The sequence below is a fragment of the Saccopteryx bilineata genome, chromosome 5 (assembly GCF_036850765.1).
Source record: "Saccopteryx bilineata isolate mSacBil1 chromosome 5, mSacBil1_pri_phased_curated, whole genome shotgun sequence".
NCBI classification, from domain to species: domain Eukaryota; kingdom Metazoa; phylum Chordata; class Mammalia; order Chiroptera; family Emballonuridae; genus Saccopteryx; species Saccopteryx bilineata.
The window spans coordinates 161,546,501-161,560,844 of NC_089494.1; the positions used below are offsets into that span (position 1 = coordinate 161,546,501).

Below are 14,344 nucleotides of genomic sequence, written 5' to 3' on the forward strand. Positions count from 1 at the left end.
AGGTTTAGTTTTTCAAGGAAAAAAGAAATTACTAAAAAAAAAATTTTTAAATTTAAAATTTATATTACATTTTAAAAATTATTTTACAAATGAGATTTTTCTCATTTTCTTCTAATTCCTTTGCAAATCTCAGTTCTTCACAGCTTTACCTCAGGGTGTTTGGGTCACCATAGCTACTTTGAGACTTAGGAGCTAAAACACTGAAAAGAGGCTGTGCTGCTTTAAGTGAAGCCAGTAGCTCGGCCCTCAGGTGGAGTCACTTCCTGCCCTGTGATAAGGCTCACCTGGGCATACTCTGTGGCTCATTATCCGGGGCACCTTCAGTTCAGTATGGTAAGTGACAACTGTGCTTGTACATTGTTGACAGTGTTGCTTTGGTGTTGTAGCAAATTTTATTCATCATATTTGGCCCTCTTCCCCACCAAACAATTCTTAATAAATTATTGATGTCAGAGAAGAAATTTTTAAAGCACCATTTGTTTCTTTTAATATCCATGTCTAAAGCAGGTTTGAATAAGCTTTCCTTATTCAGCTCTAGTTTTGCAGCTTTAAGCAAAAGCAAAGTTGATTTGCAAGTGTTCATTGCCTTTAATTGAAGTGTGAAGCAAGAACCTCTCCTTCCTCTAGTTTTTGCATTGGTTTTAGAACTGGTGTGATGATTTTTCTGTAGAAATCAATTGCTTTGCTTTCAGGTATGGTTTTAGAGTTTCTGGGGATTTTAGACCCAGGTTACCATTGTTAAACTCAAAAGTGTGTGGTAGGTAAAGTGCACGGACATCTTATTTTTTCTTGAGTTTAGTCCTTGGGAACAGTAATGACTATTGTTATAATAATTCTGTTTGGGGACCACTTTTTAAGATCCATTTCCTCTTTGATCTCTTATGTGCCACTCACAGTAGTTTTTAGTATTTCAAAATTTTTAATTCTTAAATGGAAGCAACCTTTCAAGCTGCTCTTTCATCTTTGGTCTTATCACCCCATTGGACTCTCTGTCCAACATTTTAAGGATGTTTAAATTGTTTTGTTCTTAAAAATGATACCTTCCTACATGAGGGAGCCTCATGATAATGGAAATGTTGTGTCTTGGCTGTGTGAATTTAGTATTCTTGGCATGATATTTACTATAATCTTGAAAGATAATTGGGAAAAATGGATAAGCGGTACAAGAGATCCCCTGTATTATTTCTTACAACCACATATTATGTGCTATGACCAATTGATATTGGTACTCAGTGGGCATTTTACAATCTTTTATTATTTTATAGTTTGGTTAATATTTTAACAGGTAGTTTGGAAAGGAGGGGAATACTAAAAGAAGAATAAAGTGAAAATAACATTCTGTACCCTGAGACACAGTTATGTTATAGACTCAACTGCTTCTCAAACTGGTAAGGGCAAGATTGGTCCTTTCTGGGCAAGTATTTCTGTTGAGTTCAAAAGGATGGTATCACTCCTATGTCTGAACCATTTGTGTAACAAGTCACAGAGCAGCATTGTTTTTTGTTTTATGTTTGAGATTTTTTTTCATACGTGAGCAAATGCCACTTGTGCATCCAATGTGGACTGGGTGGTCAACAGCTGAGGTAGGATGCTGTGAGAGAAATCTACATGTAAGTAGTTTTCATGGTGTGGAAATAATGACTCTCCCCCTGTGCCACTTTAAAATTTTTACCTAAATGTAGTGATTTAGATGAATCGTGATCTAATTGCAGTAGCTATTGTACTGAGATCAGTTTTAAGTCCAACAGGAGGGGAGGTAGGGGTTTGAGGAATCTGTTTATGACGGAATGTGTTGTTTTGATTTTTATGTCCCTGAGAGGTTGGAATATTGGTTAGTACTGAGTGAAATGCTTTCTAAATTGAGTGCACACAGACTTTGTCAAGAAAGTGATAGTTGCATAGAGAAGAAATAAGAGAAAGTACTCAAGTAGTGAACTTGAATTCCTCATAAAGCAAAGAGAGCTATGTTACGCCTTTTGAATCAAGGAGACAAAGTACAAAGATTTGATGTGCTGAGTGAGAACAAAGTCCGAGTCAGATTACAGGGGTGTGAACACCAGGGCTCCCTCTCTTTCTCTAAATAGAGGTCTTTTGTAGTTGAATCTCAGACTTTGTAAAAGTGCAGCCCTGGACAAGGGCAGCATTGCTTATCAGCTCATCAGGCAAACAACTTGAAGGGCCCCTATGATGCAAGAAATAAGCTTCTCACCTTATAAGAGCCCTACTTAGACTTGTCCGATGATCACTGGCATTCAAAATTCAACTATATTAAGATCAGCAATTGCTGTTACTTCGGATATTTTAGGTATTAAGTTTTTCTTTTCCTCTCTTAGATGAGTAGATAGTTGTCTGTTTAAATTAGAAATAAAAAGGTTGTTTGACTTTTAAAAGTATGTGATTGGTGATTTAAAGGTTAGATAGAGTGGAGGCTGATGAGTTTAAAGGAAAACAGAAAAGTTAAAATAAGATATAAATACAGTTATATTTTGATACATTTTAAGAACACATTTTCTATGCTTATTTTTAAATGTGTTTGACATCCTACATTATATACACTTATACAACTTACATAATTTTTATTTAACATTTTGTCATAAGCATTTCCCATGACATACATTTTTTTTGTAAGTATTTAATTCTTTGAGTAGTGAGTTTTTCATGCTTGATGACCCCCAGTCATCAAAAAATAAAGTTAGTTCCAGTTCCAGTTTTATTAACTTAAAATCATGTTTGTTTGATAACTAATTTATGGAAACAAGAAGGACATACATTTGCCTTTTTTTAATGTTGCCTTACACATTTTTAAAATAAAAATTTTTGTTATCTCATGCAATTCTTGTGTACCTCTCATCTGTAAATAAGGAAGTATTGTTATTAGCAGAATCTCAAATATGTACTCACATATGATGATATTCTTAGGACAATTTATAGGTATTTTTATTTATTCCTTATGTTTAAAAATTTTTCGAACTATGATATTCCTCAAAACATGGATGCAGGCAAAGTGGTTTGTTACGTTCAATGCACATCACTCTGTGTTCTTCCGTTTATGCTTCCTTCTTGTAGTGTACTGACATACGAAGCATTTTCATTTGTGGCTTATCCTTTGAGGCTGTTGTAGGGACTAGCTTTGGAAAGTGACCCCCTGAAAGATGAAGGCTGTCGCCTACTGACGATGGTCGGCCTCCTCTGGGTGATTTCCTCGCTTTCACAAACTCCTCCAAATGAGCTTCAGTCTGAAGTCATATAGCTGTGGTCTTCTTCCAGTCTTCATCTGATACACAGTGTATGTGCTCAAAACAGCAATTTCATGAAAAAAAAGTTTCATGTACCATTTCATGGGTTTTTTTTTTGCATTTCCTGTGAAACTTATTTGCATATCAGCCTTGTCAACCAAACCCATATTCTCATTATACCTAACCACGCTTAGTGGCTTGGTAATGCTTGGTCCAGTAGTGTAATCGCTTTTGCCAATTTCAATCATTAAGTCCTCATGAATTGTAGTTAGCATGTTGACCTCTCTTTTGTCATGCCCTCTTTGAGCTAACATGATTGTAGTATGTCTTGAGATGCATTTGCCCTTTTTTATATTCTTAGGAAACTCAGGAATTCTCTTTCAGTTTTTTCTAATGGTACCACAAACACCAGTTCCATTTTCATGTAAATATTCAAACAAATTAGGACTTGTATACCAGTTGTCAAGGTAGACATTAGGTTTTTTTTCTGTGTAAGGAGTAAGTATTGTTTTCACCACAGAACCTGAGATTCCAACTTTTTCATCATACTCAATCTCAGTTTCCTTTCCTATATGAACTATGTGGTTAAGGACAAATCCTGTTTCATAGTCACAAAGAAGGAACATCTTTATCATAAATCTATGCCCTTTCCAAGCCACTGTGCTTTCTTTGATGCACAAATTTCTAAATGGATAAAAACCAGACTGATATTTTCTTCTGAAGTGGTCTACAACAGCCGTAATTTTATACAGTCAAATCACCTTGGGGTTGAATATTGTTATCACAAAAGTACAACAGTTGTAGCATTGGCTGAAAACTATCCAATGATATAATTTTTCCAAAGTACAATCAATCAAAATGTCAAAAATTCTTTGACATTTCAATCAAAGAATTTTTTGACCAGTGGTCCTTCAGTCTGTGCTTTTTTATGTGCCCCATCAACATAACACAAGCTAGAAAAACATACAAATCTTCTACAGTAATTCCTTTCCACTTGTATAACTTTGATTTTTCTTTTACATCTGTATCTTCAAGAATAAGTTCATGATAATTATTCATTTCAATTGCAATTTTGTTCAGAAAACCTTCGTCAATTATCTCTTTGAAAATTGAAATTTCCAGTCTATTGTTGTCATCAGCATCATCCAGTTTCTGAGAAAAACTATCGAAAATACCTGAATTTGAATCATCAAAGACAGGAGAAATTGTTGGAAGAAAGTTTCCTGCAGACATCCACTTCCTCAACACAGGTGGTTTATCTGGTGTCAATCAAACGAGGCCTTTTTGCTTGTGTTACTGGCCCAGGATCAGAAGAACTTTCATCAGATAAAGAATCAATTATTTCATCATTGAAATCACTATCACTGCAAGATGAATATTCATTATTCCGACTCTGCATTTGTCAAGATATTATGAATATCTTCTGGAGCTAGCCTTCCTGCCTGATGATGCCTCGACATCTTTCTTGGGGAAGAGCTGAACATTTTAGACAAATGAATGATGTTTATGTTGAGGAAAAAGCAAAACATTATAAAAACAACAATTGTACCATGTAAGATCCTGAATATTGTGGTATTAGAGCAACAATAATAACTTATAAAATGACAAAACCCAGCCATGAATGCAATAAGTTCTGTCAACAGAACCATGGCAGCTACATATGGTATGCATGTACTCAAGGCTGAACATAGTTACTAGTATTATGGAACAGGTGGTAGCACTCTTCAGAGATACTTTATAGTGATAATTGGGCTCACCAGCTTCCAGAATAGATGACAACACATGCTACAATGCTACTGAAAGGGAGGTGTGCATGCACACCTTTACTGCTCCAGATCAAAGTTTAAAGACATACATGTATGATTGTACTTTGGATGGTCAAGAGGCACGAGGATGTACACGAACATTCGTACTACTCAAAGGGTTAAAGATTGCATAATATGCCATTTTATTGATGTCCCTTCTTTTAAATGCCCAACAATAGGTGAATGGTTAGTTTGATTCTTGGTTTTCACTCTTATAAATTATGATACTGTGAATTCCATTGTGCCTAAATATTTACATTTTAGATTAATTTTTATTTTGTAAATTTTTGTTGATGCCATTTGCCTATTTATTTAGTAGCTATCTCAAGGACTTAAAAATAGTGATGTATATAAAAATTGCCTTATATATAGCTGGGTTGTTAAATTCCAGCTATATATAAGTAAAATTTTCACTGGTAAATATTTCACTACTTTTAAGCTTAGAACATTCTTCCTGATTTAGAGCTCATATGAATAGTAAGTGTAAACTCTTAAGCTATGAAAATGTAACATCATTAATTTATCTGCTATGGGTTTTTTTTTTGTTGTTGTTGTTTTTTTTTTTTTTGCATTTTTCTGAAGCTGGAAACAGGGAGAGACAGTCAGACAGACTCCCGCATGCGCCCGACCGGGATCCACCCGGCACGCCCACCAGGGGGCGACGCTCTGCCCACCAGGGGGCGATGCTCTGCCCATCCTGGGCGTTGCCATGTTGGGACCCTCCTGGGTGTCGCCATGTTGCGACCAGAGCCACTCTAGCGCCTGGGGCAGAGGCCACAGAGCCATCCCCAGCGCCCGGGCCATCTTTGCTCCAATGGAGCCTTGGCTGCGGGAGGGGAAGAGAGAGACAGAGAGGAAGGCGCGGCGGAGGGGTGGAGAAGCAAATGGGCGCTTCTCCTATGTGCCCTGGCCGGGAATCGAACCCGGGTCCTCCGCACGCTAGGCCGACGCTCTACCGCTGAGCCAACCGGCCAGGGCCTTATCTGCTATGGGTTTTAATATGTGTCAAGACTATACATTGAGTTTGGTTTTATTTCTTCCAATAGCTAGATATTTTTTTCTGAGTAAGACAGGTACATATATTATAGATAAGAATAGTACATATATTACATATAAGAACATATATATATATAAAGTTCTAATTAATTTTTCACCAATTATATAATATGTACTTAATTTATGTTATTGAAAGAAATTTCTTAATGGAATTGGAGTCCTTGGTTCAATTGTTTCCTAAAATTTACCTTTATCCTGTTTTTTGTTTTCCATGTGGTACTTTCAATTTGCCATATAATAAATTTCTCTTGTTGGCATAAGCTAGCTTGGTTTATGTCAGTTGTAAGCATAAGTTCTGAGCAATGTGGCTCATAAGATCTATGGAGGACTGCTCAATTCTGACTTGTTCTGGCTTATTTCAGAGGGAGTGCCTTTCCATTCACGTGGGCCAAGCTGGCGTCCAGATTGGGGATGTTTGCTGGGAACTCTATTGCCTGGAACATGGAATTCATCCAGATGGCTTTGTTCTTGACAGTAAAAAGGATCAGTTGGAAATCACTAAAATGAAGTATATGGATGCCTCTTTCAACAGCTTCTTTTATGAGACAAGAGCTGGGACCCATGTGCCCAGAGCACTCTTCATTGACCTAGAGCCAACTGTTATAGGTAGGTAAGGTTTATGTTCTAGTGTACTTAACCAGTACCACAATCAAAACAAACAAATTAATTATCAGTGGGTAGGACTGTCAGATTATACAGTTGCCTGAACAATATTATGTAATGTCAGCTAGGAAGGCTCAATTGATCTTTCAGCAACTCCACTAGGAAACATTGTTGTCATCCTCAGTTTATAGAGGAGGAAACTGTATCTTGGGAAAGTTATAGAACTTGCCTGAGTTATTCAGGGTAGAACTGTCTTTGATCCTAGGTTTGCCTTTTCATAAAAGCCATTCTCTTTTACCAGAAAAGCAGCATAATTGAGTGTGGAGAAGAAAATGTAAATAGTTAATACAACACTAATAAATATATTAAGTTAAGCCATATAAAATTACCAATAGATGACCAATTTTTAACTAAAAATGTCAATTTCATATGCTATAACCTCATTATAATAAAAATTTCTGTGAGGTACAGAAGTATCACTGAAGTAGGATGAGTAACTGGGGAGTCATCAAAGGTCTCCTCCCAAAGGAACAGCATTTGCAAATTCACAGAGGCATGGAGGAACGTGCAAGTTGAACAGGAGTTCAGCATGGCTGGAACTTCCAGTGTGAGTAGTAGAGTGATGGGAGAGGAGATTGGAAAGATAGTTGGGGCTGGGACATGGGGCTACATAGGGGAAGTAAGGAAGTGTGGTCAGAGAAAGAATTTTGTAAGTTAAAGATTTTGGTGGAGACAGCTGTGAGTGATGGTGACTCAAGTGGAGCGAAGCTGAATGCATTGGGGGTAAGGAAGCCAAGGAACCACCAAATAATTGTTTTTGAAAACCATGGACATCCTTGAGGTTGCTGGGCCAGATACTCAAGTATTTGCTTAGTGTGGAAAAGTTTCAGAAAATTGAGTGGACAGTTTGGTGCTGCACTCACTGATTTCCAAAAACAGTGGATTCCACTGAAAGAATTTATGGAACTAACTACCTTCAAGAGCTCAACTGGACATTGCCATGAAGAAACATGCTTCCTTAAATTCCATAACTTCCCTCCTTAGACTAACTTAGCCTTAGAGCTTCAGGTGAGAAGCAAAACGTCTACCCCAAATAATATTCCCACTTACATTTTGTTTATAAATATAGGTTTTAAAAATCCCAACTTTGGTAGGTGTGTGTGTGTGTGTGTGTACACTTGTTAAAAGTCATTTAAACTCAATTTTAGTAAATTTAAACATTTGAGGTTAAACAAAATTCATGGTGATATAAACAGGAGAGCAAGGTGACTTGAGAGAACTATCTTGCTCTTAAAAAATTAGTGCATTTCCTTGTAGGCAGTGAGCATCTGTTTCTATGACCAACCAGATATCTGTGCAAGGGCCAATGATGTATAGGAAGATAAATCTGTATAAATGCATGCCATGAAGCCAGTTTTCACATTATTACTTATAATTCTTGCTTTGTGGGCCATGCATCGTACCATATGAGCTCGTTTAATCCTCATAATAACTCACTGTAGTAGGTCTTGTTGTTATCCTTATTTGTGAGGTGAAATAAGTGAGGCTTAGAGACATGAGTACCTGTTCTATAGCTAAGTGGGGAAGGCAAGATATGAGCATAGGAAATTGATTCGTGAACACATGCTCTTCAGTACTATGCAATGCAGCATCTCACTCTAACCAGGGCAATGTTCCAAAAGCCTACTTAGCCCTCAAACACCACTGTCTAATTCTTCAAGAGTCAGGCAATTTGAATAATTCTAAGATAGGGGAGTGGGACATGGGCCTCCGACATGCTGTGTTTCTCATGCCACCCAGGGTTTTAAAAGGCAGTGAAACTAGGCAAGGATTGTACTTGGTTGTACTGAATACTGCCAACATCTTACCACTGATTTCCCTGCCTCGTGCATTTATATTAACTGCATTATGTGGGCACTTAAGTATGCTATGCCTTCTTTGTTAAAGCCTCTTTAAAGTATACTAATAATTAGATTGGTATCCTCTTCCTTGCTTTTCCAGCATACTGTTGGCTATTTGTGGATAGAAATACTTGTCTTGAAATGCCAAAGTGCCATGGGGTATGTGGTGCATTCAATAATGTCTACTAAAAATCTACTCAGGATCCTAGAATATGATTTTGTTGAGAAATAGGGCCTGTGCAGATGCATTTTGTTAAGGTGAGGTCATACTAGATTAGGGTAGGCCCTAAGTCCAATGGTCTGTGTCCTTATAAGAGTGAACACCCCAGAGACTGGAGTGATGCAGCTGCCAGGCAAGGAACTCCAGGATTGTCAGCAGTCATCTGAGCCGGGAGACAGGACCAGAACAGATTCTCCCTCAGAGCCTCTGGAAGGAACCAGCCCCATAACACTTGATTTTATATTGCTGGCCTCAAGAATAAATTTCTCTTATTTTAGGTCACCCAATTTGTTATGGCAGCTCTAAGAGATGAATAGAGAGTATATGATGGAAAAACATACTTTTAATTTGTATGGAAATAGTTATACCTTTTCCTAGACTATGGAAGACAAAGTCAACAGTTTAAATCTGTTGCTTTACTACAACATTGTAGGAAGAGAGGGAGATCATGGTCCAGGGCTGTGCAATAATTAACCTAGGGCTAGCAGTGGATGGAGTAGAGTGGCTGACCTGCTTTTCCCTCTGCAGATGGGATTCGAACAGGCAAGTACCGCTCACTGTTCCACCCAGAGCAGCTCATTAGTGGGAAGGAGGATGCTGCAAATAACTACGCCCGAGGCCATTACTCTGTTGGGTCCAAGATCATCGACCTTGTGCTAGAGAGGATCCGAAAGCTGGCAAGTAGCTCTCTTCTGCTCGGCAGGGTTGGGGGAAGTGTCCTGAGTGTCTTGGTTCTGTGGGACACCTCCTAAGCATCCCCAGCAGTTCTACCACCCAACATCGTCACCACCCAACATCATTACCACCCAGCCTCTTTCCTTGGGGCCTCTGCCATGCTCAGAGCCAAGAAGTGTACTGATGTAGGCTTTGATTATGCTTTGTTATGTAGAAAAAGCCATAGAAGCCTTCACACTTTCTGTATAGCCCCATCTTCTATTTTATTAAGATTTATTGAGTAAATGTTTTATTTTTCCTCTGCTTTATTAAGATATAATTGACATATAACATTGTGTAAATTTAAGGTGTACAAAGTCATGATTTGATGTACATTTAGTGAAATGATTATCATAATAGGGTTAGTTAACACCCTCATCCCCTCACATAATCACCTTTTTACATTTTTTTTGGTAACAACATTTAATTTTTCAGTGATGATTATGGTCACCATGCTGCACAGTAGAGTCCCAGATATTGAATTTATCTTCTAACTGAAAGTTTGTACCCTTTAACCAAAATCTCCCCAACCCCGCCCCCCAGGTGCTTAGCAACCACTATTCTACTTTCCATTTCTACAACTTGACTTTTTTAGATTCCATATATGAGTGAGATGATACAATATTTGTCTTTCTCTGTCAGACTTGTCTCACTTAGCATAATGCCCACAAAGTCTATCTATGTCAGAAACACCAGGATTTTCTTCATCTTAATGACTAATCCTCGTTTACTTTTGCTTCTGCTAACTCATGATTTAACTTGTTATCAGAGATTTCCAGAGCACTCTAAAACTTGTAACTTTTCAATGGTACCACTATTTGTAAAGTTAACAGGAGACATACACTACCTAAAGAATAGTTATTCTATTTACTGACAGTTAATTCTTTAAATACCTCAATCTCGAGAAGCCTTTGCTGAGGAAATATTTTGGCATTTTCTGAGCATAGAAGTGAAAGGCACTTCATCTACTATGAGAGAAACTATTGCTTCTATGTATTGCTAGTCATTTTCTTTGTTATTTATAAAGACCTTGCTTTAGATTGCATACAGGAGGGCAGTGAAAGACAATTTATACTGGAGCGGGCGAAAGGAGGTTTATAGTTTAAGTACCCACTTTCGTTGGTCATTGGTTAAATTGCCAACTATCATGACCTAAAAGATGAATCATAAGTAAGGATATGAAATCATAACAATAATAATATGGAGAAAACAAATATACATATAAATAATACAATCATTAATTAAATGTTACAAGAATAAACTTTTGCGTACTTACAACTTTTGCCCACCTCTATCTTTATGTTTTACTTACAGTGAACCTCTAAAGTGCTTTGCCACTCAAAAAGTTACCACTCAAGAATGTCTCAAAGTAAATATGTTTGTTGTGGAATTGATAATGGTAAATTAATTCTTTCTGAAAGTTTTGTTTTGTTTTGGGAACTTGTGTCCCACCATTACCACTGCTTCTGGGTTTGTTTGGCTGAGTTCCTACATCTTGTTTCCTTTCCCAGGCAGAACAGTGCAGTGGACTGCAGGGATTTTTGATTTTCCGAAGCTTTGGAGGAGGCACTGGGTCAGGATTTACATCTCTCTTAATGGAGCAGCTCTCAATACAATACGGCAGGAAGACGAAGTTGGAGTTCTCTGTCTATCCAGCCCCCAGGATGTCCACTGCTGTAGTAGAACCTTACAACTCCATCCTCACCACCCATTTCACATTAGAGCACTCAGACTGTACTTTCATGGTGGACAATGAGGCCCTCTATGACATATGCCATCATAAACTTGGTGTTGAACGCCCCTCTTACACCATCATTAATAGGTTGATAGGTCAGGCAGTATCTTCTATTACTGCTTCCCTCCGGTTTGAAGGGGCATTGAATGTGGACCTAATGGAATTCCAGACCAACCTAGTACCTTATCCAAGAATACATTTCCCCATGACAGCCTTTGCCCCCATCATTTCTGCTGATAATGCCTACCACAGGGACTTCTCTGTGTCAGATATCACAACTGCTTGCTTTGAGTTCTCCAACCAGCTGGTTAAATGTGATCCTCGACTAGGGAAGTACATGGCCTGCTGCCTGCTCTACAGAGGGGATGTGGTTCCTAAGGATGTGAATGCAGCAATTGCAGCCATGAAGTCAAGGAACTCGGTTCAGTTTGTAGATTGGTGTCCAACTGGTTTCAAGGTGGGCATCAACAATCAACCACTCACAGTGATGCCAGGGGGAGAACTGGCCAAGGTCCAGCGGGCTGTGTGCATGCTGAGCAACACCACGGCAGTTGTGGAGGCCTGGGCCCGCCTGAACCACAAGTTTGACCTCATGTATGCCAAGAGGGCATTTCTGCATTGGTACACCAGAGAAGGCATGGAAGAAGAGGAGTTTGCAGAGGCCAGGGAAGATCTGGCAGCTCTGGAGAAGGATTATGAGGAGGTGGGGCAAAGTTCCTGATGGTGAAGGTGGAAATGAATGTGAAGTGCCATGCTCACTTTTTAACACATTATACAGTTAGTAGGTAGAGTTCGCTTGATTACGAGAAGAAAGAAATCAAATCAAGCAAGAACATAAGTTCCACACTAAATCAAATCAGCCAGTATTACCAATGAGCACATCTTTTTTTGTCTGTTAATGTAATTCAGCACTGCTACCTGTAAATCTTTGAAGCTTTGGAGTCCTTTCTGGGTCATTGTTGCCATTTTTTTGGTCTGTGTATTTAGTTTTTGAGATCAGAATGGAAACCTGGCTATCTTCTTTGCTTTTTCAATCATGATACTATGAAACCCTAAAGTTAATGCTTTCTCTGTCCATACCTAAGGTGGAAAACAGCCCAGCATTGATTATTAATGTTATTTCTGTCATATTTTGTATATTAGTTAAATAACGAGCATTTTCAGTATGATTCTTTTCATTCCAAATGTGGGCCATAAAGTCTCAGTTTGCTTTTTATACAAACACAAACAAATAAACAAGATAAACAAGAATATTCCTGGGTCTTTCACAAATTTGAACCTGTGTGCCCTGTAGGTCACAAGGTAGAAGCGATCTCTTTCAGCCTTCCTTCCTCGAGGAGGAGTTCTCAGAGTGAGGCCCACAGAGCCCTGGATCAGAACATTTCAGAGCTAGTTTAGGAAAAAGTGCAGATTCCTGAGAGTCACCAAAGACTTACTAAATAAGGAGTCCTGGGGATTGGAGTCCTGAGGACTTGAAGTTAAAAAAACAACAACCACTTAATGGAATTAATTTTGTATATTAAACAGTATTACTGTTTAATAGTAATCCATTTTCTTTTCTTTTTTTTTTTTTTTTTCTTCCATTTTTCTGAAGCTGGAAACAGGGAGAGACAGTCAGACAGACTCCCGCATGTGCCCGACCGGGATCCACCCGGCACGCCCACCATGGGGTGACGCTCTGCCCACCAGGGGGCGATGCTCTGCCCATCCTGGGCATCGCCATGTTGCGACCAGAGCCACTCTAGTGCCTGAGGCAAAGGCCACAGAGCCATCCCCAGCGCCCGGGCCATCTTTGCTCCAATGGAGCCTTGGCTGCGGGAGGGGGAGAGAGAGACAGAGAGGAAAGCGCGGCGGAGGGGTGGAGAAGCAAATGGGCGCTTCTCCTGTGTGCCCTGGCCGGGAATCGAACCTGGGTCCTCTGCACGCTAGGCCGATGCTCTACCGCTGAGCCAGCTGGCCAGGGCCGATAGTAATCCATTTTCAAATCTGTTATAATTTAAAATGGACAAAATACCTATAAGTGCATTAAAATCACTAGTCAGAGTTTTAAAATGATGTTTAGCCTAATGATTGGAATTAAGATGAACTACATACTGCAAAGTTGATTGCTTAGGTTGGCATTGCTTTTGAACTGATGGTACCTCATTCATCTGTGGTGTTTACCTTTCAACACTTGTCCTCCAGTTATACTGTCTCTTGGGCTTGACATGGTCAGTGCTTTTGGTCCAGTAGACCCTATAGCCTTTGATGAAGTTGTAAAGTTCTGTGCCACATTTTGAGATTTACTAAACTGCAGTGCTGCTGCCTTCTTACATGTACCACCTGGGCCCCAGAACTGCTGCTCCATCTTTAACATGTTCTTGGTAGATGCTTTTACATACTCAAATCACTGCCCTGAGATGTGGCCTTCATCCGCTCCATTCAAAATTGTACTCTTTTGCCTATTTTCAACTCAAACCACTGTCATCATGGATGTCAATGACCGCAGTTTGGTGGAAATGATATTTAGATACTTGTCAATACCTGAGAAGGGATGGTTTGATGGTTGTGTGATAGACACAGCTATCATGAGTTTTTGCTCATTCTTCAAATTTCCACATACTGTATTCGGCTGAATCTTCTTTGGCCTCGGTTTCCAAGGCCCTCTGCCAAGGGCTCAATTTATGCTCTTAAACACCAGAACAATGTCATACCATTGTCATACCAGAGTTCCCTTTGGAACGGAGGTCAGTTAATACTAAAATGCACCAGGACTTCCAATATAGTAACAGGGTAACAAATATGGCTCTCATTCTCATCTCTGACTTGCTGTGATCAAACATTTAGAGGGAAGTTAAAAAAGTATTTTTTTCTCCAAATAAAAAGTGATTTTGTGAACCTGATTGTACTTTCACCAAATCCAACATAGACTAATAATAGACTGTCTTGCTCTTTATTTAAGTATGGAAGAAAACCTTCAATACTTGAAGGAATCTATGCTCATGTCCAACTTATTGGGGGGGGGGATTCAGGGAGGGCTCAATTTTTCAATTAACCTATGTCTCTCATGTTTGCATTTTAAAATCATACCTATC

At 38.9% G+C, this 14,344-nt stretch overlaps 1 protein-coding gene across 5 annotated transcripts; it reads left to right on the top strand.

The window, feature by feature from the left end:
• The first annotated feature begins 284 nt into the window (after positions 1-284).
• On the top strand, positions 285-14,279 carry TUBAL3 (tubulin alpha like 3). 5 transcript variants are annotated; one of them, XM_066232778.1, is made up of 5 exons: positions 311-333; positions 4,317-4,788; positions 6,460-6,703; positions 9,350-9,502; positions 11,051-14,279. In XM_066232778.1, exons 3-5 carry the CDS (start codon positions 6,601-6,603, stop codon positions 11,989-11,991), a joined length of 1,197 nt encoding a protein of 398 aa, XP_066088875.1. In that variant the 5' UTR covers positions 311-333; positions 4,317-4,788; positions 6,460-6,600; the 3' UTR covers positions 11,992-14,279. The 5 variants fall into 5 exon arrangements, with proteins under 5 accessions (XP_066088874.1, XP_066088875.1, XP_066088876.1 ...); XM_066232777.1 differs by lacking the exon at positions 4,317-4,788 and having other exon boundaries at positions 285-333; XM_066232779.1 differs by lacking the exons at positions 311-333; positions 4,317-4,788 and adding an exon at positions 1,290-1,388.
• Positions 14,280-14,344: the final 65 nt, after the last annotated feature.